The sequence below is a fragment of the Charadrius vociferus genome, unplaced genomic scaffold, assembly GCF_000708025.1.
Source record: "Charadrius vociferus isolate BGI_N301 unplaced genomic scaffold, ASM70802v2 scaffold32, whole genome shotgun sequence".
NCBI lineage: Eukaryota > Metazoa > Chordata > Aves > Charadriiformes > Charadriidae > Charadrius > Charadrius vociferus.
In genome coordinates, this window is record NW_009647856.1 from 5,628,248 (window position 1) to 5,656,061 (window position 27,814).

Here is a 27,814-nt window from a genome sequence, read left to right on the forward strand (position 1 = left end):
GTCATTGTTTAGCATGGCTTTGGCTGTCATCCTGTGATAAATCAAGGACATCGGGCGAGTACAGTGTCCCTGCAGCCAGTGTCAAAGAAGCCTGCATCTGAGGGTGTTGTCTCCTGCAGCAGCACTGTGCTTTCTCCACGGAGCTCACCATAAGCTCCAAGTGGTCCCATCGTATGTCGTATTCGGTGTATCTTCAGCATACGTGGTCGTTCCGTTGTTATTAAAGTGTAAAGCAGTGATTTTTATAAGATCTGAAGATTGTTTCCTATTCACATAGAAGAAACACTGTAGTTACTTGAGATTTTTTTTTTTTTTTTCCCTCCCCTTTCGGTCACTAATTCATGTCTTCATGGGTTAGCACTCCATCTTGAAAGAGTAAGTTTGTTTGTTTCCTTCAGTTTTCTTGTATTTGTGTAGTCTAATGAATAAAAAATAATGTCCAAAATATGTATTTGACTTTGACTTGACTCCTCGTGTTTTTTGCAGTCAGTTTTCAGTTGAAGTCCAAGGCCACATCCATTAAAGTTGATGTGAATTTTTCCAGTCAGATCAAGGATTTGGCTCTTCCTAATTTTTTTATCAAGGCTTTGTTGTGATTATTACCTTTACTCAGAGAACTTGGGATATGCTGAATCTCGGGTACCTGATGCAGGACATTATTGGGTTTTTTTTCTGGAGAGCCTGCACTTACTGTTGGGATAAACTGTTCTTGAGAGATTGGCAAAATGTGACAAAACCCTGCTCGGTCCAGGAGTTACGTTGAGGAGTGCTTCTGCGGAAATCGCAGTTCCTTGAAGAGCGTGCTGTGCACAGTTTTTGGTGCTTTGTAAGTACCTGGGAGCTCAAGCAAACAAGTGTAGACGTCTAAGTTGATCAGAAGAATCAGTGCTGCTGTTAGTTATGGTGCCTCAGCTGTTGGCTGTTTAGTCCTGTGACAGCTCTTTGTATGGAAGTGTTAGGGTAGCAACTATTGGTGGAGGTGTATCTTCCTCCCCACCTTTGACAGAAATGCCAGGTTTGGACGTATGGACCTATCCTTTTCTAACATGGCAAAACAGCGAGGGAGAGAATGCAAATGGACAAGCCAAATTACTTTGTGGTTTTGACTTGGGAGCCTAATCTTATAAACATATTATTTGATGCTGAGCAAATCCTGAGTGACTGATGAAGGAATGGCCCAGCTTTGCTATCTCTGTATTCACTTTTCAACGTTCTTTCACATTAAAAGGCAGGAGTGGTCTTCTGGTGTGGATGGTGCCATTGTTTCTGCTGCTTCTAGATCAGCTGTAGATGAAGTATATGATTGACATAACATGTTTTACAAAAATAAATCTGTCTTTCAAGCCTTTATAGTGGTGAGAGTGAAAAATAAGTGCTTTCAGCTGGTTATAGAAAAATAAATGTCTTCACTGTCTGTTAATGTATAATTGCAGAAGAATTCTCCACAGCATTTCAAGTAACTTCGGGAATTTTTGCTATTTGCTAGAGCATTTACCCTAGTAAAAGTTATTCAGAAAGTGCATATAGACACGAAAAAGAGAACCTGTCTATTTCTTTGGGTCCTCCAGAATTATTCAATTTGTTCACTCCCAAAAAATTAAATGAGTAACTCATAACTGAGTTGGAGAAGTTACAGTCTGCTAATTTAGCTATAACACTTCGGATTTCTTGCTTCATGTTTTAGAGTTAAGGATGCCTCTTTTGGTTCTTAAAAATCAGTACTATAGCTGTGCAGCAAACATCACTTCTAGTAAAGGATAGGCTGTAAAAACTCAGAAGCAGATGAATCCCAAGGAAATTACTGCCTCCTACGCTTGCATGTGGCAAGGAGCTGTTGCTGATGGTAGATATGAAAGTAAATTTGAGAACCCTCCGATTTAAAATGTCAGCGGTATCTGAAATATTTGACGTGTTCAGAAGGGTAATATCACTTCATTCTAGGAATCAGTCACTATATGTGCTTAAAGATGTGCCAAATCTTCATCAAGCTTGAGAGGTGATAAGTAATTTTATAGGAACTCTAGCGGTAGTTTTATCCTTCCAAGAAAACACTGCTTTTGGGAATCTTCAATACCGAAGAACGTGTTTTCTGAAAAAAAATTAATAATTTCCTGCTGAAGCAATAATGTTAACATTATACAGAGGATTTTAAATCCAGGTTTTAAATTCCACTTACGTATGGGTATATGGGTATCCCTGACTGGTACATGGAAGCTTTGTAATGTAGTTGTGATTTTTTTTTTTTATTATTTTTTTTTTAAAGCTATAGTCAGTGATTTTTTTAACAACGAAGTTAAAGTTGGTGGTAACAGTATTTTGGCTTCAAAATAAAAGTTCCAAGTGATTTTTTTCTATTGTTGACATATGAGAAAACACATAAAAAGGACTGAGCACTTCAAGGAGAAATGGATATTTTCTTTTTACAAGTCTGCCAAAGACATTCACCAAACCCAGGTGCTCAAAACTGATGAAATCATTGCAAAGCTTTTGGATATTTTAGATGTGATTTCATGTAGCTTCTGCAGCAGAAAAGGTTACCTTTCTTTGTATTTGATGGATTAGAACTTTTTTTGTGGGGTTTTGTTTTGTTTTATTTCAAAATTAGTAATAGTGCTAGTTTACATTGAAATTCTCACAAGCTTTGGGTTTCTTCATAGTACTTTATAGTGGAAATGAGATTATCAGAAGCACTTTGTATTGCCCTAGTTCACTGACTTCAGTGTATACTGCTTATCCTGGATAACTTATTTTCCAAGTAATTTTTTATACTAATGATGGCTTGCACCCGGTTTTTCTGTTGCTCATATTGTTTCAATGGTAAGGAAAAAATTCTAGCTTCACAGGTTAGTTATATGCATGGAAGGAGGATAAAACTTTGCAGCTTAGCAATCTATAAATAGTGCAGCTATGAGTAGTGTGACACTACAAAAATATTTCTCAGTCCTAACTAGCATTAGGTTATATAATACTAAAATTATTAAATGAGCAATGGAACAAATATTAGTGAGACAAAAAATGTCAGATGTGGAAAAGTAATAGCCAAGGTTTGTGTTTTAAAAAAAAACCACAGTAGTAGATTGCAAATGCTCCTGAATAGGGAGTTTAGGTACTATTTTTAACTGGAAAAGTAGCTTTGAAATTACCTAATGTTACCCTGTGTGAGGTATAAGTATGCAGGAAAAGTAAAGGCAAGTGAACATCTTAAACAGCGGAGTTGTTCGTGTGAAAGAACAGAGGGACATTTGTCATTCTCTGTGGGAGTTTATGCTGGTTGACTGAGATAAAGGAAGCAGCATTATGGTCAAAGCGGCAGCCTGACTTTAGAAAAGTAATCTGCGTGTTGCTCTTTCAGGTTTGAGTATGAGCACAGTTGAAGAAGAGTCTGACACAGTGACAGTAGAAACCGTGAACTCTGTGACTTTGACTCAGGACACTGAAGGGAACCTTATACTTCATTGCCCTCAAAATGGTATAGAATTCTATTGCATAGTATTTTTTCTTCTTTTTTCATTGATGCAACTACCATACTTCCCTGCCCTCAAAATTCTGTGAGCTGCCTGGATTCAGCTTACTGTGCTGCAATTTGTTCAATTTATTCTGTTTCAGTTTAAAAAGGATAAAACGTCAAATTCGGTGTAAATCACACAATTCTGTATGTATGTGCCCAACAAGGATATAGCTGTTCTGGTTTATTTCAATGGAAATGGGTTCTTAGAACCAAGCATGTACCCAAATTTCTGTAGAATTAAGGGGTATGTTTGTGTGTAATGGACTGTGGGTGGAATTTAGAAAGAAAATCTCACAGAAAATATATGTTGAAGAAAGCGTGTCAGCTGTTACTGCCCATTACTCAGACCAAGTTCTTGGGCAGCAGTAAAACACTGAACCAACCTATCACATTTGTTTCTACTTTTTGGTTTGGTCCACTTTGTTAACAGAACTTGGTCCAAAGCTACACTTCCTTAACAGAAAGTAACCTGCGTATGTTTTTGTTGTCAGAAACTGATGAAGTAGACTCTGAAGACAGCACTGAACCTCCACACAAGAGGCTTTGCTTATCAGAGGATGATCAAAGCCTTGATGATTCCACTCCGTGCATTTCTGTTGTTGCAGTTCCAAGTAAGTTCTTTTAAGTTTATGTACTCCTGTAGCAAATGTTTCTGTTGGTGTAGGTTAAAAATGGACTGTTTGGATCACATTAGAATATTTTGCATGTTTCATTTTCAAATTCTATTAATATACTTAGGTATCATCTTGGATGGTTTTGCAGCAATTGTTATCTACGCAGTACTGGCAAAATAAACCTGCCTTACAGATAGAGGACTGCAAGCACAGGTGCATTGAATAAGTTGAAGGCTAAGTGAATGAACAACAAACTAGATGCTGTCCTGCTGTAAAGAACGATTAGGTTTTTTTTAATGATGAAACACTATAGTTAGTATTTTCGTGTTTTGTAATATTGAGATGTACAGTCTTTTTAAGGTAGAGATTGTTGCAGAAGAGGTAGGCTGAGTACTGAATTAGTCTTAAGGAAGTTGATTGAATATTAGAGAGTTCAACATAATTAAGACATAATATCAACATAAGATCGGGGATCTTATTAATGCTTGCAAATACTTAAAGGGAGGATGCCAGGGGGATGGGAGCAGTCTTTTTTCAGTGGTGCCCAGTGATAGGACGAGGGGTAATGGGCACAAGCTTGAACATAGGAAGTTCCATCTTAACATGAGGAAGAACTTCTTTACTTTGAGGGTAGTGGAGCGCTGGCACAGGCTGCCCAGAGAGGTGGTGGAGTCTCCCACTCTGGAGACATTCCAAATCCGCCTGGATGCCATCCTGTGCAACTGCTGTAGGTGACCCTGCTCTGGCGGGGGGGTTGGACTAGGTGATCTCCAGAGTTCCCTTCCAACCCTGACCATGCTGTGATTCTGTGATAATCTCCCAAAGGGAGGCAAAACCAGATCTAGCAAGTTAAAATACCAATTTACAATACCTGGAATGGCTGTTTATTTGGTGGAACTCAGTAGAAGCTCCTTAGAAGTAAAAGCATTATCATGTGGAAGTTGAGGGAAAAAGTGCAGCTGAAAGATTGGAGTGGTGTCCTTCAGTAATTGGAAAATACTGAAGATAGGGCTGGAAAGGATGCATTTATACAGTACCAAGTATTTGCACCAAATCAAACACTTTTTATTTATATGTTTCACATTAGGTCTTAGTTGTAGATAAGTATAAAACTGAAAATTTCAAAACCCATATTTAAATTTTATGAAGAGGAACGGTTAATAATCATCTTGATGATTTTACTGTGTCAACAAATAAATACCAAATAAGGCCTCTTTAAAATTTTCAGTGTGAAGGTAGCAATTTGTAAAACCTGTAGCACGCATAAAAAATGTTACATGAGTAAGGTATACAACTAACTTACCCATTCTGAAGTTTCAGAAAATGATCAGAGCTTTGAGGTGACCATGACTGCTACCACTGAGGTAGCTGAAGATGAGATTAATGAAGGGACTGTTACTCAGATTCAGGTACAGTAAAACTTCAAAATTGACCTATTTGATGTACACGTTTATTTAAATTGAAATGAAAGGGGAAAAAAGTAGCAAAAAGGGCTTTTTAAATCAATAAGATTATTTTTAGTATGAAACTAATATATTTGAGCATGGATCTTGTTTGTAAAATGTTGTTCTATAAAAGTGCAATTGAAACATTTTATATATGAAAGAGGTTATTTGTAGTTTAACTTTGTCCCCAAAGAGCTATACAGTAAACAGTAATAGATGTAACCCTCTACTGATAATTACTTGCTCTGTGGAGATCTGCATAGAAAACAAATTTATCTGTTATTTCTGTCATTCTTTGATTATAAATTGAGCTTTATAACAAGCCTGAATATGCTTTGTCTTGTTACCAGTCCTAACAGTTACATACAGTTCTCATTGTGGGTGTGCCATGTTTAAAAGTTCTGGATTGGAGTTGCTGGACGTAATCCTTTTTCCACCAAATCCAGTGAGACTCTTCATCCTGTTTAGTGTCCACTGAATAGGAAGAATGTTATCTAATTAATTCTCAGCACATTTATATGTTAAGATGTTAAGTCTTATTCATGCATTTTAAGAAAGGTGAATGTACTTTTAATGCCATATCTAAAAAGTGGCACTTTCTGAGCAGTCAGCAAGGTAACTAGGTGTGCTGGTTTCATTTTCTTTGAAGTTGTGCCTCCATGTTAAATACAAGGTGATAGAAAGAACTGGAGATCTTACTGGATGATTTCATGTTGGTCTTTTCAAGATTCTTCAGAATGAACAACTCGATGAAATCTCCCCAATGGGCAATGAAGAAGTGTCAGCTGTTAGTCAAGCCTGGTTCACAACCAAAGAGGATAAGGATTCTCTAACAAATAAAGGTAGGATATTTCAAATGTATTTCTCCCACACTGTAAAAAAGGTAAGCTATTCCAAATGTCTCAGAACATTTTGCAGGTTGCATAAAGTAATCTCTGGTCTGGCTTTTTTAGTGAAGATGTTTGAGAAAACTAATTATAAAAATGCTGAGAGATGTAATGCGTTAAGTCTTCGCCATCTCTCTTGGGCTTTGTATGCACAAAGAAAGTTGGAACTGCAGGTACGCTTGGAGAGAAAGAGGGGCCATGCTTGTAGTGGTGACAGTGGTTCTAGTGGCCGTGGTAGAGAACTGCTGTGTGTCAGCACAGATGGGGCAGACAGTAGTGATTGCTCCATTTGCACTTCTGCCTGGTGAGGTGATGGGAAGCTGCAGACAGAGGGGCACACCAGGAAAAAAATTAGTCTGTGCTCAGGTTAATAGGTCTTCCTCCAAATAGGGCTTATTGGTTTGGCTACTGTGTTCTGATTCATATTAAACAGTTTCTGGAATGGAGTGGCTTCAGAAGAAGAGGGATTATGCAGATCAGGATCTACTGAAATAGTCACCGCTACTCCAAAAACTGCCACCCCACTGGCATTCCTCCCTTTCATAATGTATCTGTGCAATCATGTAATAGTTGGTGAACATTCGAGCTTTTCTATTTTCTTCCCCCAAGGGGTAGTGAGTTTCTAAACCTAGAGAAACAACTTAGTGTCAGACGAAGAAATGTTGCCTCTCCAGTCTCCTCAGTCTCTCTATAATTTTTCTTACCCTGACTTTATCTCTTTCTAGGCGGGGGAAAATTTAAATCTTTTTCAGTCAGTCCAAAGCAACTCCCTTTTTTATCAGAAAAGTTTAGGAAAAAAAGTAATTGTTTTCTCTCACAGAAGCCAACGATCTCTTACCTAGTGAGTTCTATCCCAGAGAGCTGAGTGTCCTGCTGAGTCAGTGAAAAAACGTGGGTGAGGCACACAGAACCTGGGTGTTGGATATGGAAAATTCGAGAAAAGGAGCTGACCAGCTCAGTTAATGACCATTTCACTCACTGATCCCAAGTGTGCGCTAACAGTTGCTTCTAACAGCCGATAAATAACTTCTCCCCGTTATCTCTGTCCTTCTTTATTAGGTTTATAGGGCTTCGAAGCTATTGAGTGTTCACCCCAAGGACTGGGGCAGAGATGGAATAGCAAAGAGATCCCTTTGCAGCAGGGCACTGAGGCAGCTGTGCAGAAGTAGTGAGAAATCGTGTTGCTGCAGTTGCTGTGCTCTAGGGTGCGAGAAAGCACAGAGATCATGATCTTTCCAGTAGCCAGCAGTGAAGGACTTTGGGAGCAGCACATTCTCAGCTGTGACTGGAGGATTTGGCAGAGAAATGACTGTTTTCATGTGACTTGGTGGCTTCATGTTTGATGTGTGTCTTATTAAGCATATTAGAAACTTGCTGCATGTGTTCCTTTTGTAGCTGTCTCACAGGCATATCGAGTGGCCATACATCACAAGTGGCATTTACAATTGTGAATGAACGAGGGCACTAAATCTGGTGATTCTAATTAAGAGACAAATAATTTTGGGAGGACTTTTCCAATAAAATATATCTAGAAATATATTTGAGAATCCGTACTAGCTCAACTTTTCTTGGGGTCTCCATGTTCTGTCAGAGAGATCAGCTGTGAAAGAGCTATGCGTCTCCTTTTACGGTAACTGGGAGTTTGATGTGTGTTGCTTGGGCTTGTCATTTTATAGCAGTGTCCACCTGATTATGCTTTCTTTGAAGACCTGTGGGCAGGTTATAATAATCTTGGCGCTAAATATGCACACGCGTGAAGTGCAAAATACTCTTCCTTTCCTAAAATAGTTGGGTGTTAAAGATTATTCCATGTCAAGAGTAGCAGTGTCCCTTTAAGACAGTTCAGATGCTTGGATAGAGGTGTGAATCACAGCTACAGTAGTAGGTTATTGTTCTGTCTCTGTAGCTTTGGAAGAAGAGGTTGAAGCCATCGGGCCCAAGGGAAGAGTTTTCTTTCCTCAGTTTCAACGGAATTAGTAATAATGCCTGTACTTTTCATTGTAATTGGATTTGAGTAAACAGTCTCTTTGGTGAGTTCTGCCTCTCAGCTCCGGTAATTAGCAGGCTGAGAAGGAAGTACCCTGATTTTTCTGAGCAGAGATGGGCAGGTAGCCAGCACACACCAGTATGTAAACTGGGTCACCAGCATAATCTTAATTATAAGTGATTGTTAATATTAAGTATGGTAGGAGCATGAGGGGGGAAAAGAGGTATCGCTATATAAATTCAGGGTAGGAATGTTTTAATATTTTATTGATGGACCTCAGGTTTGAAATTTTCTCTCCGAATAAAGTTGATTGGTTTTGCTTTTAAAGCTTAGCTGGGGTTGTAGTTACTAAGCGCATAGACAGAGAGGAAACGTAATGTTTGTTTCTATTGGTTTGCCTCTTTTATTTGGGAAATAAAACACTCAGCATGAGTCTTTATCATGACTGTGACCACAGGGCGTTGTTCCCAATACAAAAAAAAAAAAAAAAGAGTGATAGGGACCAGCTTGTCAAAATCAACTAGGTAGAGCATTTATGGCTATGAAGAGTACTCACGCTAGGTAGCATTACTCACATGTTGGGAAGCGATAAGGCGTACAAGAGAACCCCGCATTGTTGACAATTCCTCAAGTAATACTTTGAGTCACACTTTAAATCCCAGCTTCTGGAATCATTTGAATGCATGGAAATTTCAGCTGTCAGTTTAAAGACAGAAATTTTCTAGTTGGGACTGAAGAGGAAGCCTGAAAATGTGACTTGACAGCATAGAGAGGAATACATGTTCTGTTTTTTAAAAATGGATGTCAGGGGTCTGACTCATTATTTAAGCATTAGTTGACAGTTACTAAGGATTTTTTATCAGTTCTGAAATAACATCTGCTTAAAATTCATTCTAGTTAGTTTAAGTAGCTAAAATTACTATTCTCTTTTCTTTGTTAATTGCAATAATGAGGGTGGTGTTTTTCTGATATTTTTGTTGTTGTTGTTTTGCTGACTTTCCTTTCAGTGATTAGTTTGTCATTTCTATTTTCAGGCCATAAGTGGAAGCAAGGGATGTGGTCGAAGGAAGAAATTGACATTTTGATGAGTAACATTGAGCGTTATTTAAAGGTATGTGTTAGGTATATATATACACCTATATTTAAAGGTATGTTTTCTGCTACTTGACGTGGTGATGCAGCTCCTGCTAGAAACCAGCTTTCTGTAGTACTCCCCAGAATGTGCAATAAGTGGTTCTGATTGGTTAGTAGTAGAAAGGGTGATTACCTATTTGAAATACATTGGATAATTATATCCATACACAGGATTTAAGACTACTGAATGTAACGTTGCTTTTAATTTGTGTACTTAATATAACCCATTTTAAAATTCCACGTCAGGGTGTTCAAGTGGCTTAATCTCTTTCTTTGAATATACATCACTCATGAAATCTTTGGTGAAGACAGAGTAAAAAAAAATGCACTAGGAATAGAGATAATTTTCCTTACAAAGCGTTGAATACAACTTCCAGACTTCTTTGATGCCATATCTGTATTTGTTTACTACACTAACAGGATGCCTGTATCAGCTTTCTTCCCGTTAATGTATTGTTGTCAGAGTTCAGTGTAAAAATAGGCATGCAGTTAACACACTGACCCATAAGTTGTATTGGTGGTAGGCCTACAGCTGAGAATATTTGAACTGAGCGCTTACAGCTGAGAATATATTATATAGCCTGGATAATACAGGTTCACCGACCCTCATTTGTGAATCAAAAAAAGCCCTGAATTTAGTCTTTGTTGGTATAAAAATCCTCAGTATTATTTGTAGAAAGTGTTCCTGCCCACACATTTAATACATTTCTGCCAAAAAATCATTCATACGTAATATTATTTTTTAAATCTAGAGAAGCTTTTTGAACCTAGCTAAATAACTTTTTGTTACTGATAACTCATTTGATTCATTATTTTCCCCTTTGTCTGCTTTCTTGTACTGCTTCAAATAATTGAAATATAGTAATTTTTAGTTTAAGCTGAAGTTAAACTAAAGCTTTCCTTTTATACTTAACTCCAGTGTTTTTGTATCGGATTTGCTTTTAGTTTCCATCAGAACAAGAAGAGTGGTTTAATTGAAAAAAATTGCTTTCAGATAAAAAATATCTAAAATTATGTAATGAATTGATCTAGCACTTTTTGACAACCTTCCGCTGTATAACCCCAGGGTAATTCCACCAGAGTGCATTTTCCATGATGTTCTAAATGACGCTTCAATTTTTGATCTTAAAATATACATTAGACAGATTTTTTTTGAGTGTAGATGGAAGTTAAGTCTTCCATGTCTACTTGGACTCCTGTGTAAAAAAAAAACAAAACAAACAAAAAAACCCAAAAAGCAAACACCAACCAAACAAAAAAACCCCAAACAACAACTAGTGTTCAAGAGTTTGTATTTGAGGTAGCTAATTTGTAAATATTCAGTGTGACTTTTGGACTGTAGTATTTGAGATACATAGAATGATGCATAATAGTATGCTAGGCTTCAGTTCTTAAGTGTTCTTCATTTCTAGGAGACTTTATCTGAAGTGTATTGTTTGTGATTTTCTTTTTGTTTCTTTCTTTTTAAAATGCTTTCTTCTAGGCCCGTGGAATAAAAGATGCCACTGAAATCATATTTGAAATGTCAAAAGATGAAAGAAAAGATTTCTACAGGACAATAGCTTGGGGTCTGAATCGGCCTCTCTTTGCTGTCTATAGAAGAGTTCTTCGCATGTATGATGACAGAAACCATGTTGGAAAGTATGAAAACTTCTAATGCTGCATGGTTTTATTGGTATGAGTAGGGTCGTGTATTTAATCTTACACGTGAGACAGAAGATTCTAGCCATATGCACCTCGCTCTTCTGATCATAAGTCACCTCTGCTGAATTCTGGTAGATCAACCTTGACAATAGTTGTGTTAAATTGATGGTATCAGAACTTTTTTAAAACAAACAAACAAACGAAAAAATATAAAGAAGAAAGGTGCAGAGAGGATTCTGATATGAACAGAAGACTTTGACAGAAGCATGGATCTGTTGAGATCTAGTTTCTTTCTAGAACTGTGACCTTGAGCTAATTGATCTTCAACCCTGTGCCCTTAGTTTGCCCATCTGTAAAGCAGTGGGTATTGCACCATCCAGAAGTGCTGAAAAGGATATTAGATTTTAGTTTTTAAAGGTAGTTGAAAATAAAAAATGCCATCTCAATGCTGATTTTTTTTTTTAATGGAAAGTAAGTCTTATGGTGATTGTGAACTGTGACAGGAACTTAAAAATAGCTGTATATTTGAGAGACTAATACACAAAATTCTAATTTTGTTCTTAGTAGTAGGATCACCGAGAATAAGGAATTTTGCTGGTGAATGAGAGGAATGTTAAACCAGATAACTTTGGAAACGCGCTAATGTGGAAAATGGCATTTGTTCTTCACGTTCTTTCGAAGTATTCAGTCAGATTTTTTCTTACAGCTGAAATTCCTTAATCTCTTTTTGTAACTAAATGTGTGTTCTGTGGTTAGTAAAACAAAAATATTTATGCTGTATGTTTTCTATTTAAAATAATGTCTTTTTATTTACCTGTTGCTTAGGTATACTCCTGAGGAAATTGAAAAGCTTAAAGAGTAAGTGTTTTTATTAACAAGTTTATGCTACCTTGTTTATATTTATTAGCTTGCGTAGTTTTTACAGGTCTAACAAAATCACTGAAAAGTTAGAAGTAGATTTGACTGCTCCAGCTCTACCAGAAAGTAGTGGTTACTAAATTAATCTAAAGAGAAATGAAACTACATTTGGATTATTTTATATGTTTTCTAATGTGTATTCAGGACATAAGCAATATGTAACAAAGTTCTAAAGCAAGCCTTCTGCTGAAACTAGTAATGTTTCCGATTTTTACAAGCACAGTCAACATTTGCAGTTATGTTTGTGAAAAATAGAAATTCCCTTTCTTTAGGAAACTTGAGCAAAAGTTATTTCTAAAGCAAGTGGCAGCTCACGGGTACGATCTCTCCTATGAAATATTGGAGAGATACTTAAATTGTCAGTAAGGCTCTTTGATTTGGACTATGTACCTGATAGATCAAGGAGGAGGGACTGCAGATCTGATCTCCTCTTGCACCTTTCCAGGGTTGAGCAGTTTGAAGAAACCATGTTGGGCTGAAGGAAGGCAGTATATTGCATTGTGTTGATGGATATGTCAAAAGTAGTCATGGCTCAACACGTTAAGCAACCTGTTGTCATGTGTGGGAGGAAAATAATAGTCAAAATTATGAACAGGATTGTACAGTTTAAATTGTAGGATGCCTGGAGTTTCATCAGGCATTCACATTTCTGAAGTCATCTCTATACCATCTGAAAATCCTTGAGGAACTTGTGTTGAATGGATGTTGCCTGTTTATCTAAACATGCATGTTGTATTTAACACAGTAATTAAGCCTCACAGCATTTCTACAACACAGTTAGATATTAAACATTTTGTAAGTGAGTACCCTGTGGCTTAGCTGGCCCAAAAGGCTTCTAGAAACCCATTGAAAAATTGGCAGTGATGACGGAAAATATGTTAATGTGGTAGTATCAAAGGGATTCCCCATTCTGTCTTTAAGCCTGTAGACTGCATGTTTATCCTGGTTTTAATAGAGCATATTTAATATTTCGGTAATCTCTTAACTGGATGTAGTGCTAATGAGCATGTTTCTGTTTAGGCTGAGAATAAAGCACGGTAATGACTGGGCCACAATAGGAGCTGCACTGGGGAGAAGTGCTTCATCTGTAAAAGATCGATGTAGATTGATGAAGGATACCTGCAACACAGGTGAGGTAAATGCTGGTGTGAGTAATGGATATTCTAGTTAAAACTCTGTCACCTTTGCGTTTGTCAGCGGTGTTTTCAGAGATGTGTAACTCTGAACTGAGGAACTTACAATGTGAAATCTGGGAACGTTGTTAGAACGTATTCGGTATAGGTTTCCCAGTTTCACTTCTTAAAGATCAGAACACTCAGTTTACTTTTGCAGTCTGTTGTCCATCATATGTTTATGCCACTGGAGCATATTTTATTCAAGTGGATTTAAAAGTACTTTCCTTTGTGTTTAATGTTTGTAAACATACACTGTATATTTGGTGTCAGTTAAGAGACAGGTGCATTTTAGGAGTAAAGTATGTTTATTTTGTACTGTGTATATTCAGATGGAAGGAAAATTTAGTCAGACCTCATGTAATTACTGTATACTAAATTGTTACATGGTTAATTTACTTCAACTAATAAAATTCAGGTAGCTTGGACCAGTTTGCTTTGGGTCAGTATTTTGATTAAGTTCTGTGTGGCTTCATTTATCTGTGAGAGGAAGAGAAAGAAACTTGGCAGCAAAACAGTGGAACTATAGCATCATAGAATAGTTGGGTTGGAAGGGACCTTTAAAGGTCATCTAGGCCAACCCCCCTGCGATGAGCAGGGACATCCTTAATTATATCAGGATTATGCATTTGTTAATAAAGAATGGGTATAATATAAATTGTTAGTAAGTAAGAACAGTTATATCTTCAATATTTGCATCTGGAATAAGATGTTAGGCACTGAAGATAAATGTCTGTTACAGATCAGAACAGAGGGCGTCTGCTGTTAGTTAAGTTGGAGGGTTTTTCTCTCTTTCAGGAAAGTGGACAGAGAAAGAAGAAAAAAGACTAGCAGAAGTAGTGCATGAGCTAACTAGCACAGAACCAGGTGACATTGTCACACAAGGTGTATCGTGGGCTGCCGTAGCAGAACGGGTCGGGACACGCTCTGAAAAGCAGTGCCGCTCTAAGTGGCTCAACTATCTCAACTGGAAACAAAGTGGGGGCACTGAGTGGACCAAGGAAGATGAAATAAATCTGATCTTGAGGTTTGTTATTTTAGTTACTTTAAAAGTTTTGTAATATATGATGCTAGCAGGATTCCATTGGGGTCCCTTTTGCTGGTTTCTTAGACACTAAAAACTCTAGAACCCTCCAGAAATCACTGCTGTCTTTACAGTTCCCAGAGACTTATTATTGAACATATTTTTTGTTTTTTGTTTTTTTAGTGAATGTTAGTGTTCGTGAAAGGTGTCAGATTGAAAACCCTGGAGACTGAAGTCTTCTTTATTCCACAGAAAAGGTACAGCACAGGCAGCGACCGTGCAAGCTTCCCACACGTTGCCCCACCAATGCACTTTAACCCTTAACTGGAGGGTAGTTCAGTCTCCCTGCCCGTTCAGTCCTTGGCCTCTCTGCTGAGATGACCAACAAGGGTCAAGTGTGGTGGTGGTTTCTGTGATGTGGACGTCTTGTCTACAAAAAACTAAACTGAGACTGCAAATTAATTTCATGTAGGCCACCAAACACTGATTGGATATCAGCATCTTTGACTACATTTGAACTGGCAACCTGGTAGTAACTTTGGAAATCTTTTGCTCTCTCCAGTCCTCCTCCCATTTTGAATGCCTTTAACTCAGGCTTTTTAGCCAGTGGATTTTTATGGGTTGATAGTTTTGGGTGGGAATAAAAAGCCAAGACATACAAGGAATCTAAACATTATTTACAGACCAATATGCACTGATTTGCTGAAGCTGTTTGACTTGAATTCGGAATGAGGAACCTGATTCCACATTTCGGAATGTGCTGGTTATCTGGTTATAACTCTTAATATTTCTGTACAAATGGTATCTGTTTTGGTCTGTCCAGATATCCTTAACTCATCCTACAGTATTGTTTGGTTGGTTTTGGTAGCTTATTTCTTTTTCCCCTTCTTGGTTTTTGGTTGGGTTTTTTGGTGTTTGGTTTGGTGGTTGGTTTTTTTTTTTTTTTTTTTTTTTAGCTAGCAAGAGTATTCAGTGCTATTTCTTGCTTTGTGAAGAGAACTTTTCTTAACTTTGACAAAAATCTTCTCCCTTTCACTATTCGCTTCTCTTTCATATGCTCCAGGTACAGATGAACTGGAGGCAATTCAGGGAGATTTATAGTATTCAGACAGATTCTAGTAGAATCCAGTGTGTGCGTAACATCTGCCAAAATTATGTGAAGACTGCCTCTTACCTGGAGAGCCTGATGGGATTGATTTATGAGGAATTGTTTAATATTGTAGTTAACTTCATCTACTTTGGCTAAGAAGCATCTGAGAGGAGGCAAAAATCTATGTTAAGGACGGATGAGTGTTATTTAGGAAAAAGCAGAAGTAAACATCATAACATGAAATTAATTAAGTGGAAGTTCAGAGTGAATCTCAGGAAGTATTTCCTGCCTTGGAGATGTTTTTGGGGAATGGTTTTCCAAAGAGAAAAGATGCAAGTATTGGGAATGCTTCACCATAATCTGATCAAACTCCTAATGTATATGTAAATAAGGAGGATAATTCTGCATGGCAAGGAGATGGACTGGATCATCTAACAGGTCTAGTCCATCTTCTGTTGTTTATGATTCTGCTTGACCTCTGGCAGCGTGGAGCCTTGGAAGCCTGTGTCAATTCATGAGCTCTGGTGGATTTTTCACTAGCATGCCATTTTGCTGCTGTTACGTGTGACAAGACCAGAGATGTGCAACACCCCTTCGAGTCTGGAGGGTAGTTTCTAACAGGTACATATTTTCTGTATCCTGCCAGGATAGCGGAACTTGAAGTTTCTGATGAAAATGACATCAACTGGGATTTACTAGCTGAAGGATGGAGTAGCGTCCGCTCACCACAGTGGCTTCGGAGTAAATGGTGGACTATTAAAAGACAGATTGCAAACCACAAAGATGTTTCATTCCCTGGTAATGTACTACTTGCACACTTCTCTTCTGAAAGCTCCTTTCACAAATGTCAAAGGAATAAGGCTGCTTTTTGTTGTCTACTTAGAGCATTGCTGGCCAAAGAGCATAGTTCTCCTTTGCTGGAAGTTACTGGCCCCTTGGATCTGCTGGCTGAGTTGCTCCTATAAGCAATCCTTAAGTGTTTTAGTTGAAACAAGCCAAGCTGATGTATACATCTAAACAGTAGATTTTGCCAACTCCCCTCACTCTGGCTAGAGTGAGAGCATGTATATAAGCAGCTCAGCTGGCAGATCTCAGATGATGATGATCTTTGGTATGGAGGGCAGTGACCTCTTGAGGTGGAAGAGGATATGTATCTGCAGCCTAACAATATCACCTCAGGTTAGATCTGTTACCTTTAAAATGTTAAAATGTGAGGTGCTGAACCTTAGCTGTAGACAGAACAGAGATCTACTAGTAGCTGCACAGTGAGGTGGAGGGGAGGTATCAGGAGTATAAAACTCCCCAAATATGTCTCTTATAGCTCTTGTTCTTGGTTAGAGAAACTAGCACCATTGCCAAAGAGTATTTCAGTCTCTGTGACCTTTCATGCAGTCCTCCTATTCTCTGTGTTGGGCACAGGAAAAAAAATATCAGAGAGATTAGTTATGTTATAATGGAAGGTGTAATTTAGTGGACACTTTTGCTGTGGTCATCACTGTAGTTATATATTAGTCATGCCTGGAGGCTGCAATTGAGAGGGTAGCCCTGTTAGGCTTAATATGGTATAAACCATATGTTAATAGACAGTTGTTGCATCAATTAATTCGTAATGTAAATATGCCACCGAATGAACAGGATCCACTCTCTTTTCCCAGTCAAAATGTCATGCTGTGAAGAGTGGGAGGTGTTTAAGCAGTTTGCTGTATTGAAAGCTAGAAAAGCAGAGGACTCAACTTCTTGTTACCTCATATATGTCAACCACTCCCTCAGTGGGACCACAGTGATCGTAGGGAAGAAAGGTGGGCAGTTTTTGTAGTATAGCCACTGCAAGATTAATTCTCTCTTCCTTCCTATTTCCAGTGAGGCTTCTGTCAACCTCCTGAGCATATCAGCTTCTGTGTCTTGTAAGATTGGAGGCTTTACTTCTGATAGCAGCATTACACAACTAGTGATACTGGCACTTGATTGTAGCTAGGGATATATTGTACATGTTTTTAGAGAGGTCCAAAATTTTATGAGGTTTTTTTTCTTCCCAAGTATCCTAAAATGTCTGGGTCCCTTAAGAAAATCAAGTTCTCTCCAGTAGTTGACGATAAATGTGGCTTATGTATGTGCAAAATTTCTAGTTGATAGATCTCTATAAATTGTTTAGGTTCCAAATTCAGAAGGATTTTGGTTACTTTTTCATCTTGGATAGATCTCACATGAAGCATTTCAAATGTGCTTCCTCAACATGCTTTAGCATGAGTATTCTTTCTCTCAGTGCTGATAAAGGGTCTTAAACAACTCCATGAGAACCAAAAAAACAATCCAGGGCACCAGCTTTCGGAGAACAAATCTGGAAGTGGATTACCAAACACTAATTCCAGTTCGGGAGTTCAGCACGTGCAGATTCGAGTGGCTCGCTTAGAGGAGAACGCAAGCAACGCACCAAGCCCTATGGCAGCTTTGCAGATTCCAGTCCAGATTACGCATGTCTGTAAGTAGCTGAAACGAATGACTCTCTGTCCTCTAATGAAACCTAAAGCTTTCTTATGTTAAGATGGTGAAGGAGGAGTGGGCATTCAGTCTGCTTTGGTCTTGCCATAATTTCAGATTAAGAATTTCTGGATTACGTTTGCCCGTTTCTAATTTTGCTAGGCAAATGTAGATATTATTGTGATGATAATACCAAGAAGCTGCAATTGCAGCACCTGGGTTGTAGGTGTCTGTGTGCATGCACACAAGAGCTTGCCATATAATGTGTTCTTTGAAAGGGCTTCAGCACACAGGCTTCTTAATGGAGATGCAGAATATAAGTTTATCCCTTAAATTTCTTCTGGTAGCTCTTATCTAGAGCAATGAATAGCATCTACAAGATCTCCTTTTGTATAATATATACACTGCTGTTCCTAAGTTCTGATGAAGGACGCTCAAACAGGAAGGTATATAATGTTTTTTCTAGTCCTGCTCTGTATTATGCAGTTATTTCTAGGCACAAATGCTTGAAAGTATTAGTTGCTGAGCCACACTGATGTTCAGCTGGTGATCTGCTCTAACCACTATATTTATTTAAGTTGGTGATTCCTGTCCTCTTAAGGATGAACTATGCTCATTATCAAACATTTATTACCACATCTACTTTGATTGTAGTTCTTGTTGTTTGTTTTTGTAACTTATCTTATTAAATAACTCTAGTCACTCCAATCCAGCCACCCCATGTGCAGCCTGTCATCTCCATTACCTACTGTTTTGCACTGTTTGTCATTTGTGAATTTTATTAGGAAAATTTAGCGCTTCAGTCTTGGTCGTTACAGAATTAGTTGATCAGGCTAAGAACTGTTTATTCAGACTGACTAGATAGGCATTTGGTAGACAGTTTTTTGTTTATAATTTCATTATATTAGCCTATCTTAATCTAGTTAAGTGCCACCTTCATCTTATCTGGTTTACTTCTTAATTAAAATGTCACACAACACAAAGTCAATAACTTTTTTACCTGTAGTAATACATCAGTGGTCTTATACTTTGAACCAAGCTTGGTCAAAGCTATTGGGTTTTGATGAGCAGGCAAGATGTGCTGGTATTCTGTAACCTTTAGTCCTTTCTGAGTTGAATCCTGTAAGGGTTCATTTGTGATGTCACTTGCCCCTGTCTGCATAACAAGCCTTTTTCCCCATTTTACCCTGCTTTGCTGAAGAGTTTCTGTTTGTGTAATCCAAGTCAGTTTTGTATTGTGTGTTTTCTGTCTGTTTCCCAGTCCCATGAGAGCTGAACCTATTAGCCACTTACAGCCCCATTTGATAGAAGGCTCAAGGTTTCAAGTGGGTAATTCCTGTAAGCTTTATGAACATAACTGGCTAGGTAACAGACAGGCCACACTTAATAGCTGTCTGCTACTAGGTGCCACGAAATCTGCAGCAGGAAACCTTGAACATGCCACTACAACAATAAAAGCTTCAAAATCAGAACTTGTATCTTCTTAAGAGATAAAAATTATTCTACTTTGAAGCCACAGAGTCTGAGATGGCCAAGTTCCCAGTGCTTGGAGCACTGCTGCCGTCATGTAGGTCTTTTGCCTTTTCAGTATTTATGGAATTACTGGATAATCCCAGGCTAAGTATTAATTTGTCACCAGCTTCCTGGAACTCCTGAGTTTTGTAAGATAAAGTAAAAATCATAATTATGGTTCTAAATAGGTTTTTTGATATTGTATAAAGTTTTGGGTACAAACTGTTAGGACCTGGTGATCTTGAAATGCCTTAATACGTAAACCGTTTTCAGTGCTTCTCTTCATTACTTTTAGAATTAATGGTGATTGTTGCATAAATAATCACACGCTTGTATTAACAATACTTAAAGCTTTTATACACTGCAATCATAACACACAGGGTAAGCAAGTATCTTGGGGAGCATGTGATATTTCATCAGTGGTGGACATACTGTGGAGGGCAGAAAAAGTTAAAAACACCAAAAAACAGAGGTTCATGCAAAACAGCCGTATTAAACCTGATACCCCTTTAAAGCAAGTAATATATGATCCAAAGGATATTGTTACACCAGACCATCTTATAAATCTCATTACAAAAAGTAATTAGATCACATCAGATAACTTTGTCTGCTTTTATCCCTGTGCACTAAAACCATACTTTCTTTCTTTTGCTCTTTTGGATTGTAGAATGCCCTCTTTAAATAGCATTCTCTCTTGGGTACAGTTAGAGAACCTCGTCATTAGGATTGCAGTCAGTTTTCTTTTTCTTATTACTGGACTCAACGTTACCCTTCTATGTAGTAATTATAGTATGTTATGCTTTCTGCAGGGCTGAAATGTTTTGGTTTACATACTTATTTTTTTCTTTTCTTTCTTCCTTTTGCAGCCTCAACCGATTCCCCTGCTGCTACCGTTGACTCTGAGACAATAACGCTAAACAGTGGGACACTACAGACCTTTGAGATTCTTCCAGTAAGTAACAGAGAACTGTTATTTGTTACTGTGCGTTTCTTTTAAGCACCTCTTACACTATGGAACTGTGCATTTCCCAAACAAACAGTTCTCAAGTGGAAAGAGGAAGTTACGAGAGCTAAAACTGAAAAGTTCAAAGTAAACTATATTTCTCAAGGTGTAATTCATTAGGGCTGTGGAATAAAATGAGAATTACAGTTAAATGCTTCAAATCTGTCTTAATGTCTTAGTGCTATCAAGTTTTCTTTTGTGCTTGTTTTTTTTTTTTTTTGTTGAAATCTGACATAATGGAGCCAGAGGAAGCTCCCAGCAAGTAAAGATTCTCTCAGTTCCATTGTACTTAAATTTATAGAACAGTTTCTTTTTCATCTCAGTGCTAAGACTAAGTTGAATTTGTTTCTTTCTTACCTGCTGTTGTACAGCACGATACAGTACTGCTTCACTCTTAGCCTTAATACTTGTCTTGGTAGCCTGAGGTTGTAGATGAGTTTCTTTCTACTTCTTGAGTGCAGTACAGCAATCAATGCCACAGAGATTGGATTTGTTTGTCTGTTTTCCAGGGGAGTTACAGTTAGGCTAGTTCATGTAAATAAGCGTGCTCTGAGTGCCTGCTGCGGCCCCAGAAGGCAGTGTGTTTGGGTATTAAACTTGTGTTGTCTTTTGTAGTCTTTCCATCTCCAGCCGACTGGAACACCGGGTACATACTTACTACAGACAAGCTCAAGCCAAGGCCTTCCTTTAACACTGACGACTAGTCCTACCATGACCCTAACGGCTGCTGCTGCTCCAGCCTCCCCAGAGCAGATCATAGTTCATGCCTTATCGGTATGTATGTTGAGCAATGAAAAGATTGGAGTTTGGGCAGTGGGGGGAAGGGAGCATAATAATGCAGGCCCCTATATATGCATGTTAAATTTGTAAAGCAGTTCTTATGTCATAACCGTGTTACTTTGCTTAAAATACTGAGAGTGAGAACTTAGTTTTCTATACTGTTTTTAAAAAGCAACTTCAAGTTGGTTGAAAACAGCTTAGTAAGCAATTTGGTTCTTACTGTGGCTGAACATGTCTCCATCTAGTGGCTTATCTCACCAAAACAAAAGACGGTATTTTCCTGATGTTACTCTCACAAATATTGGCATTCACAAAACTTGTGTAGTAGTGAAAGTATTACTTTTTATTAGATGGAGGGAAGGGGAAGCACTGGAGATTGAGTAGCAAAAGTGATGCAAAATTCAGGAAGAAAAGCTCTGATCTTTCAAATCTATGGCGATCCTCACCTGAAGAGTTGCTTCTATTTCAAATTACGTATTTACTTTATTTGTTAATTATAGAACAGTTGATACTAAATTCAGCCTAGTAATTCCTCATTTAAGGCCAGGAAAGGTCAACAGACGGTCTGGGCTGACATAAACTAAAATTAAACTAAAATTACACTTAGTAATGAGTTCTTTGAATTCTTTCGCTTTTATTTGCTGAAAGATTTGAAGATACTTGGAGGAAAGTCTCTGACATTTTTTGTTTGTGTCTCTTTTTGCAAATCCTGCTTGCAGCCAGAGCACTTGTTAAATACAAGTGACAATGTAACAGTGCAGTGCCACACGCCAAGTGTCATAATCCGCACCGTTGCTGCTGAAGATATCTCCTCCTCTGTCACTCAGGCAGAACTTACTGTTGATTCAGACATTCAGTCGGCTGACCTGACGGATCCTCCTGATACTCTAGAAACAAATACTTTCCCAGATGATATCCATCAGTCCAAGCTGAGCGACGAAGAGCAGTCAGCCTATCATGAAGATGATGCCTCCAAATTCAGCAGCAGGAATACAGTGAACTGATGGATGGAGTTATGGTAAGAACCGAGGAGATTTCAGATGCCAGCCTGAAACAGGAAGAGGATTCTCACTCTGATTTACCCAGCACTTACGTTACTGAGGTAAGGGAGTTTATGATACTCGATATTTTCCCCATTGGAAAACGGGGACAATGATTTCATTGCATCTTTGACCTTTATGTTAAGGTGTTCATATTCATATGTCAGTGATTTCATCTGTATCATAGTTCTAAGAGCACTTTGTTCAGATCCTCTATTCTTGAACTTTGTTAATATGTTATGGGTGTGAAAGCGATAGGATTTAATTTGGAGCGAAGTCGTATATTTTATGTCGTCTGGAGCACTGAATACCTCACTAGCCATGGAGTTGCTTTACTACTCAGGATACTTTTGTGTGATGACTGTGGAAAGCAGGAATATTAGTGGCACCAAACAGTTGCCTTCATCTGATTACTATTTGATGCTGTTGCTTTAAACTAGGCTGTTAATTGTCCAACACAGGTACTTTACAGCTAGATAGACTGCTGAGCAAGGGGGGTGAGGTAGAGTATTTAGCTTGTGCTCTATGAGTCTAATAACATATTTCTAGGTACACTACAGTTTCCATTTTTGAGGACTTCTATTAAACATAGTACTCCAGTTAAGTATCTGTTAAATTGGAATTTGAAGCATTCAAGCCATTATCTCTCTGGGCTCGGTTTTATTCAGCTCCAACACCTGAGATGCAGAAATGAGTTTATCCAAATTATTTCAGGCATTCGGGTTGTTTATACTAAATTCCTCCATCTTTTGGTTGCTGGAACTATCGTAATGAGTAAGTCAAAAGAAAACAGAGATGTTGAAAAGAAGATAATTCTCTTCAGTGTGTAGAAAATACCTCTTTTCTTAGAAGCCTGATTAGGTTAGACTGTGGAAAGGTATAAGTTGGATTCAAATACCCCATCCTGTTCTCTAAAACACCGTGCTCTACAGTTGCTGTAATTCTGCTTTGTCAGTCTTGAAAATCCATTGTTGATATGCTTGGACTCGTTAGGCTTTGCCTTTGAAAAAGTTAATAGACACTGTGTATCCATTATGCTCGTAGGAAGAGGAGGATCTTTTGTACATCTCAACATTCTGCTACTGCAGAAGTATTTGGATCCTGAACACATCCGAAGCTGGGGATTATTCTTCCGTTTTCTTCCTCTGTCTCGTGGTTGACATAGTTGTGATAAGATTCTCAATGGCTTAGGCAGCCCATCAGCTTTCTACTCTCAGTTTAAAATTTCAGCTTCTCAAGGTAGAATTAGTGAACCTTTGCTACAAACCTAGTTCCTAATTAAACACTGTAGAAATTGCTTATGGCTACCAGGATATAAAGAAGTACTAAACTTTTTTTCTATACAGAAAAACAAACTGAGTTTGTAATTCTAATTTGCCTTATGCTTCTAGTCAGATTCAAGTTTGACATGTGTATTTAAATTCTAGGAAATAGTGAACCGTCTGTGAGTGATTCTAAGTGAAAAGTTACGCTAGAAACACATGCCTAAATTCTGCTTTCTTTAAGCCAGTGTTATTTTTATGCACTTGCCAGTACTGTATTGTCACTGTGGGTGTGGGTAGTGGGAAGCAGGCAGTCACGCTGCAGGGTTTTATTATTTCTGGCTGGGAAAGGTGCCCATTTGCCACAATGGCTTCTTTAGTTTTTCACGCCTCCTTTTCTCAGTTTCAAGCCTTGCGACATACTGCTTATCGTGGGCAGGTTCAGCTGTGCTCCCTGCGGAAAGCTGCTTTTGCAGGTCAAGCATACTGTGCCTTGCATGAACCGGTACACGTTTGGACCAAGTCTTACTCACTGAGCTGTAGCACAGGTAGTCAACTCCCCTTCAGCAGCACCAGGGAAGGGGTTTTCAGGCAGTTGCCTTTGCAAAAACATTTTGAAACTAAACAAGATTTTCTTGAACAGAGAAAGCTGTAACCTCTCCCAAACGTTTCCTGCTCCCTCTGAAAACAAGGTTAAATCCAGGTACCTTCCACTCTGCCAGCAATGTTTGCCTGGCGTTTTGCATCAGCAGTTCCCGAAGCTTGAACAAACCTTACGCATGTTACACACACAAACTAGAATCTGAATATCTCTGCTTATTCTGGCGGTACTATCTAGGGTGTCTTTCCACTCCGTCGGAGTGTGCTGTGACACTGAGTAAGCCAGATGTGTTACTGCCATTTCAGTGCGAGCACTGCAAGAGCCAGCAAAGAGACAGCAGCAGCAGCTATTATGGAACTCAAAGAGGGTGGGGGTATTGACAAGTTGTACCTGGAAGGAATCAGTGTGTTGCCAATTTTTTGATATAATGAGACTCAGTTACAGGGCAAGCAAGGCACAGCAATTAACATGGGTCTTTTGAGCTCCATGTCCAGTAGTTAAAACGTGACATAGAAGCAGGAGTAGTGAAGCCAAGTATTAAGTTCAGGTAGAGCCATTGTGTTTGTGGAGCTGGTAAGTACTATAAAGATACTGCTTCAGTATCTCAGAGCATCTAGACAGCCAGTAGTGGAAAAGCTTAATTATTCCTCTTTATAAACAAAATGTTTGACGTACAAGAGAAAATTTTATCACCACCTTACAGTCTCTCCTTTCTTCTTCTCCTGCCCTTCTACTGCTCAGAGTAGAATTCTTCTCATCTTGTTTTTAGATGCCTGCACTAGGATGAAACATGCCCTATAAACGCTGAAGTAATCTAGCTCAGATGCTGACATTTCAGTTTAATGAGATAAAACGCATCCAGGGAGTCTATTGCACATTATGGAGTATGGCTGACCAAAGCAGGTTTTTCAGTTTATATTACCAAGAATACACTCTCATGTCCTGTTCTTCTGTGTTGTGCAGGACCTGGGTTCTCCAACAATAGAAGAACAAGTTGATCAGCCTACAATAGATGATGAGACTGTGCTTATTGTTCCTTCTTCTCATGGTTTTATCCAGACAACGGATGATATAGACAGCGAATCAGTCTTGCCCCTGACAACTCTAACAGGTACATCTGTCCCTTCATATGGTTGATGCTGCAGCTAGGATTCATTAAAGCAGTACGGCACTTTTGAGTTACTGTAAACAACACTTTATAGATCCTCACTTTCTCTTAAATAATTTCTCTAAAATTTCTCTTAAATAATTTTCCGTGTCATTGCTATGAAACTTTTAGCAAGTTGGTTTCCCCACTTAGATCACGTGGAAGAAAGTCCCACTTAACCTTGTGGCAAAAGCATTAATTAAAACAGCAGCTGCTTCATCACTTGCTGAGCTGTTTCCATCACCCTTGAGCCTTGAATTAGTACACATAAGTTAATGAGTAACTTTTTCTTTAGTGTGCATTTCTTCATGCCTGGTGCTTGAATGAAGTTTGTTTCTTATTTGAGAGAAGACCGGAGGCATCAGAAATGCCCTTGATGCCTCTCATGATGAGGGGCTGGGCTATTTGGGGGTGTGTTTGCACAGCACTCGCCTGGAAGGGCTTGCTAGCTTGTGCCGCACTTCCCAATGCCAAGAGTCATCTCAGACATGGAAGCAGCACAGATATATTCTCCCACTACTGCACCTAACAAATACTCCTTTCCAGAGGAAGGGACCTCCTTGCAGAGCCATCTGAGGGTCAGCACTGGGCCTTATATAGTAATACCTGACAAAACCAAATGTGAGTTACACCAGTTGCATCCATATTAGGCATAGCTTACCTTGAAACTAGAACCTGTGAACTGACTAGTTTCATTTGAGTAACATTGCTTAAAACTGGTTAAAATTCCAGACTGCGTTTTTGGTCTCCTAAATGTGTATTTTATATCTTGTTATAGTGGCACAGTAACTAATAGTTCTAATGTACCGTATCTCTTGACAGATCCTATCCTGCAGCATCACGGAGATGGGTCACACATTATTGGCTCATCGTTGGGCAGTCCTGACTCAGAAGATTCAAAGGATGTTGAAGATTTAGTGAGCTGTCACTGAGAAGCAGTAATCGTGTCCATTTTCTCTTGACCACGTCTGCGTTGTGAAATTAGTTACAACCCTGTGCCACATTTCCAAAGAAAGCAGTCAGTCCGTGTCTTTAAGCAGAAACTTCCAGTTTGAAATGACTACAGTGCACTTTCTCTGCTCAGGCTATTTACCTCATTTGTAAAGGGTTCCAGAGCAGCCAACCGAAGCCTGACGTACTGCGTCTCAGCCAGGGTGTTCCAGTGTTGTAAAGAATCTGTTGCAGTGCTCACTGCTAGGATCCACGTGCTCAATTCTCATCTGAAGCGTTACTGGTGTGCTGAACTGCACACCTGGAAAACTGGACAGAAGTCACAGATTGTGGACCGTAGCCTCTTAGTGCCGCAGCAAGAACCAGTTTGCACACGTTTCATGAAGAATGGGTGAGGACTTCTGCACTTACTGACTCTTGTAATACATGGAGTGAGAGACTGTTACATTTCGGGAGGAAATGTATTCCATCAAAGACTTCAGGGAGCATGGGCAGCATCATGGATAAATGGTCTGTATTCCCATCTCATCTGGCTTGTTAGTACGTCTATGGCACAGGAAGGAGACACAGATTCTTACGGGACTTGCCTGGTCTGCTTGTTCCTGAGGAGTCCGTTGCTGGCAACGGATAGAGCTCAGAAAGATCACTTGTGGATTTTTTTTTTTTTTAATTATTTCTTTTCTTTTCTTTCATCACTACGGCAAGCTGAATAAAAAGGGAAGGGCTGTGAGAAAGGGAAGCTACTGGGACCCGCCAGCCTCCCCCCACAAGCTTGTAACTACTTTGAAGATTGTTGTGAGTAAGCTGGAACATTTGTCTCACTCGCTGTTTACATGACACTACCAGCCATCTCTCCGGAGGTGATTTATGCAGCAAGTTAGTAGATGGGGGGTGGTGTGGAGGTGGCAAAGTCTTGGGGGGGGGGGGGGGGAACAGCTCTGTGAGAATTTGGGCATAGGGCCCCGGGGCAAAGGAAGCCAATTAATTCCTACATTCAAGGGTTGAAACAGACACTAGGCTGAGCAGCAGCCTGTTAGCTAGGGATTGAGAGAAAAAGCTATAGAAACTAAAGACTCATGTATAAATTATTTTATTTATTTCTGTAATTAGCTCTTCATAATCAAGAGTTGGTCTTTTTCAGTCTGTGGTTTTGTTAATGTGAAAAATAAGTTGTAGTTTCAAATGGTTGCCTAGGGAACAGAAATAATTGTATATTCAGTTTAAACAAAATAAAGAGTATTTGTCTTACGTAACTGTAAGATGCCATTTATTTATACTGCTACAGATCCTTGCAATGCTGCAGTTTATTTGTACAGTAATAAAAAAATGCAGTTTTTTCCAAAATGAAAAAGCTTGTGCCATTCTGAAACATCAGTACAACTGGAATGTTCATTAAGTGCAACAGTAGCTCTTCAAAAAAAAGCAGAATGTCACGTCTTATGGCAATAATTCTCCCCAACAAGAGGGACATTACATATACATTTACATGAAAATCATGTACTGATTTATCCTTGCACAACCCACTTCTTTCCTCTCAGGCTGATTGTCCTCACTTGAATGTCTCGGGTAGAGCTGAGAGCTGAGCTGAAAGCAGTCTGACACAGTAGCATTGTTGCT

At 38.8% G+C, this 27,814-nt stretch overlaps 1 protein-coding gene across 1 annotated transcript; it reads left to right on the top strand.

Annotated features, from left to right (window-relative positions):
- The first annotated feature begins 1,782 nt into the window (after positions 1 to 1,782).
- Positions 1,783 to 27,450, top strand: DMTF1 (cyclin D binding myb-like transcription factor 1). Its single transcript, XM_009882934.1, is given in 18 exon segments — positions 1,783 to 1,855; positions 3,353 to 3,469; positions 4,000 to 4,119; positions 5,437 to 5,531; positions 6,295 to 6,409; positions 9,476 to 9,552; positions 11,059 to 11,216; positions 12,045 to 12,077; positions 13,158 to 13,267; positions 14,108 to 14,336; positions 16,070 to 16,221; positions 17,687 to 17,902; positions 20,280 to 20,365; positions 21,032 to 21,190; positions 21,916 to 22,186; positions 22,189 to 22,298; positions 25,063 to 25,210; positions 26,069 to 27,450. Coding segments are annotated over 18 exon segments (2,379 nt in total). The 3' UTR covers positions 26,179 to 27,450.
- Positions 27,451 to 27,814: the final 364 nt, after the last annotated feature.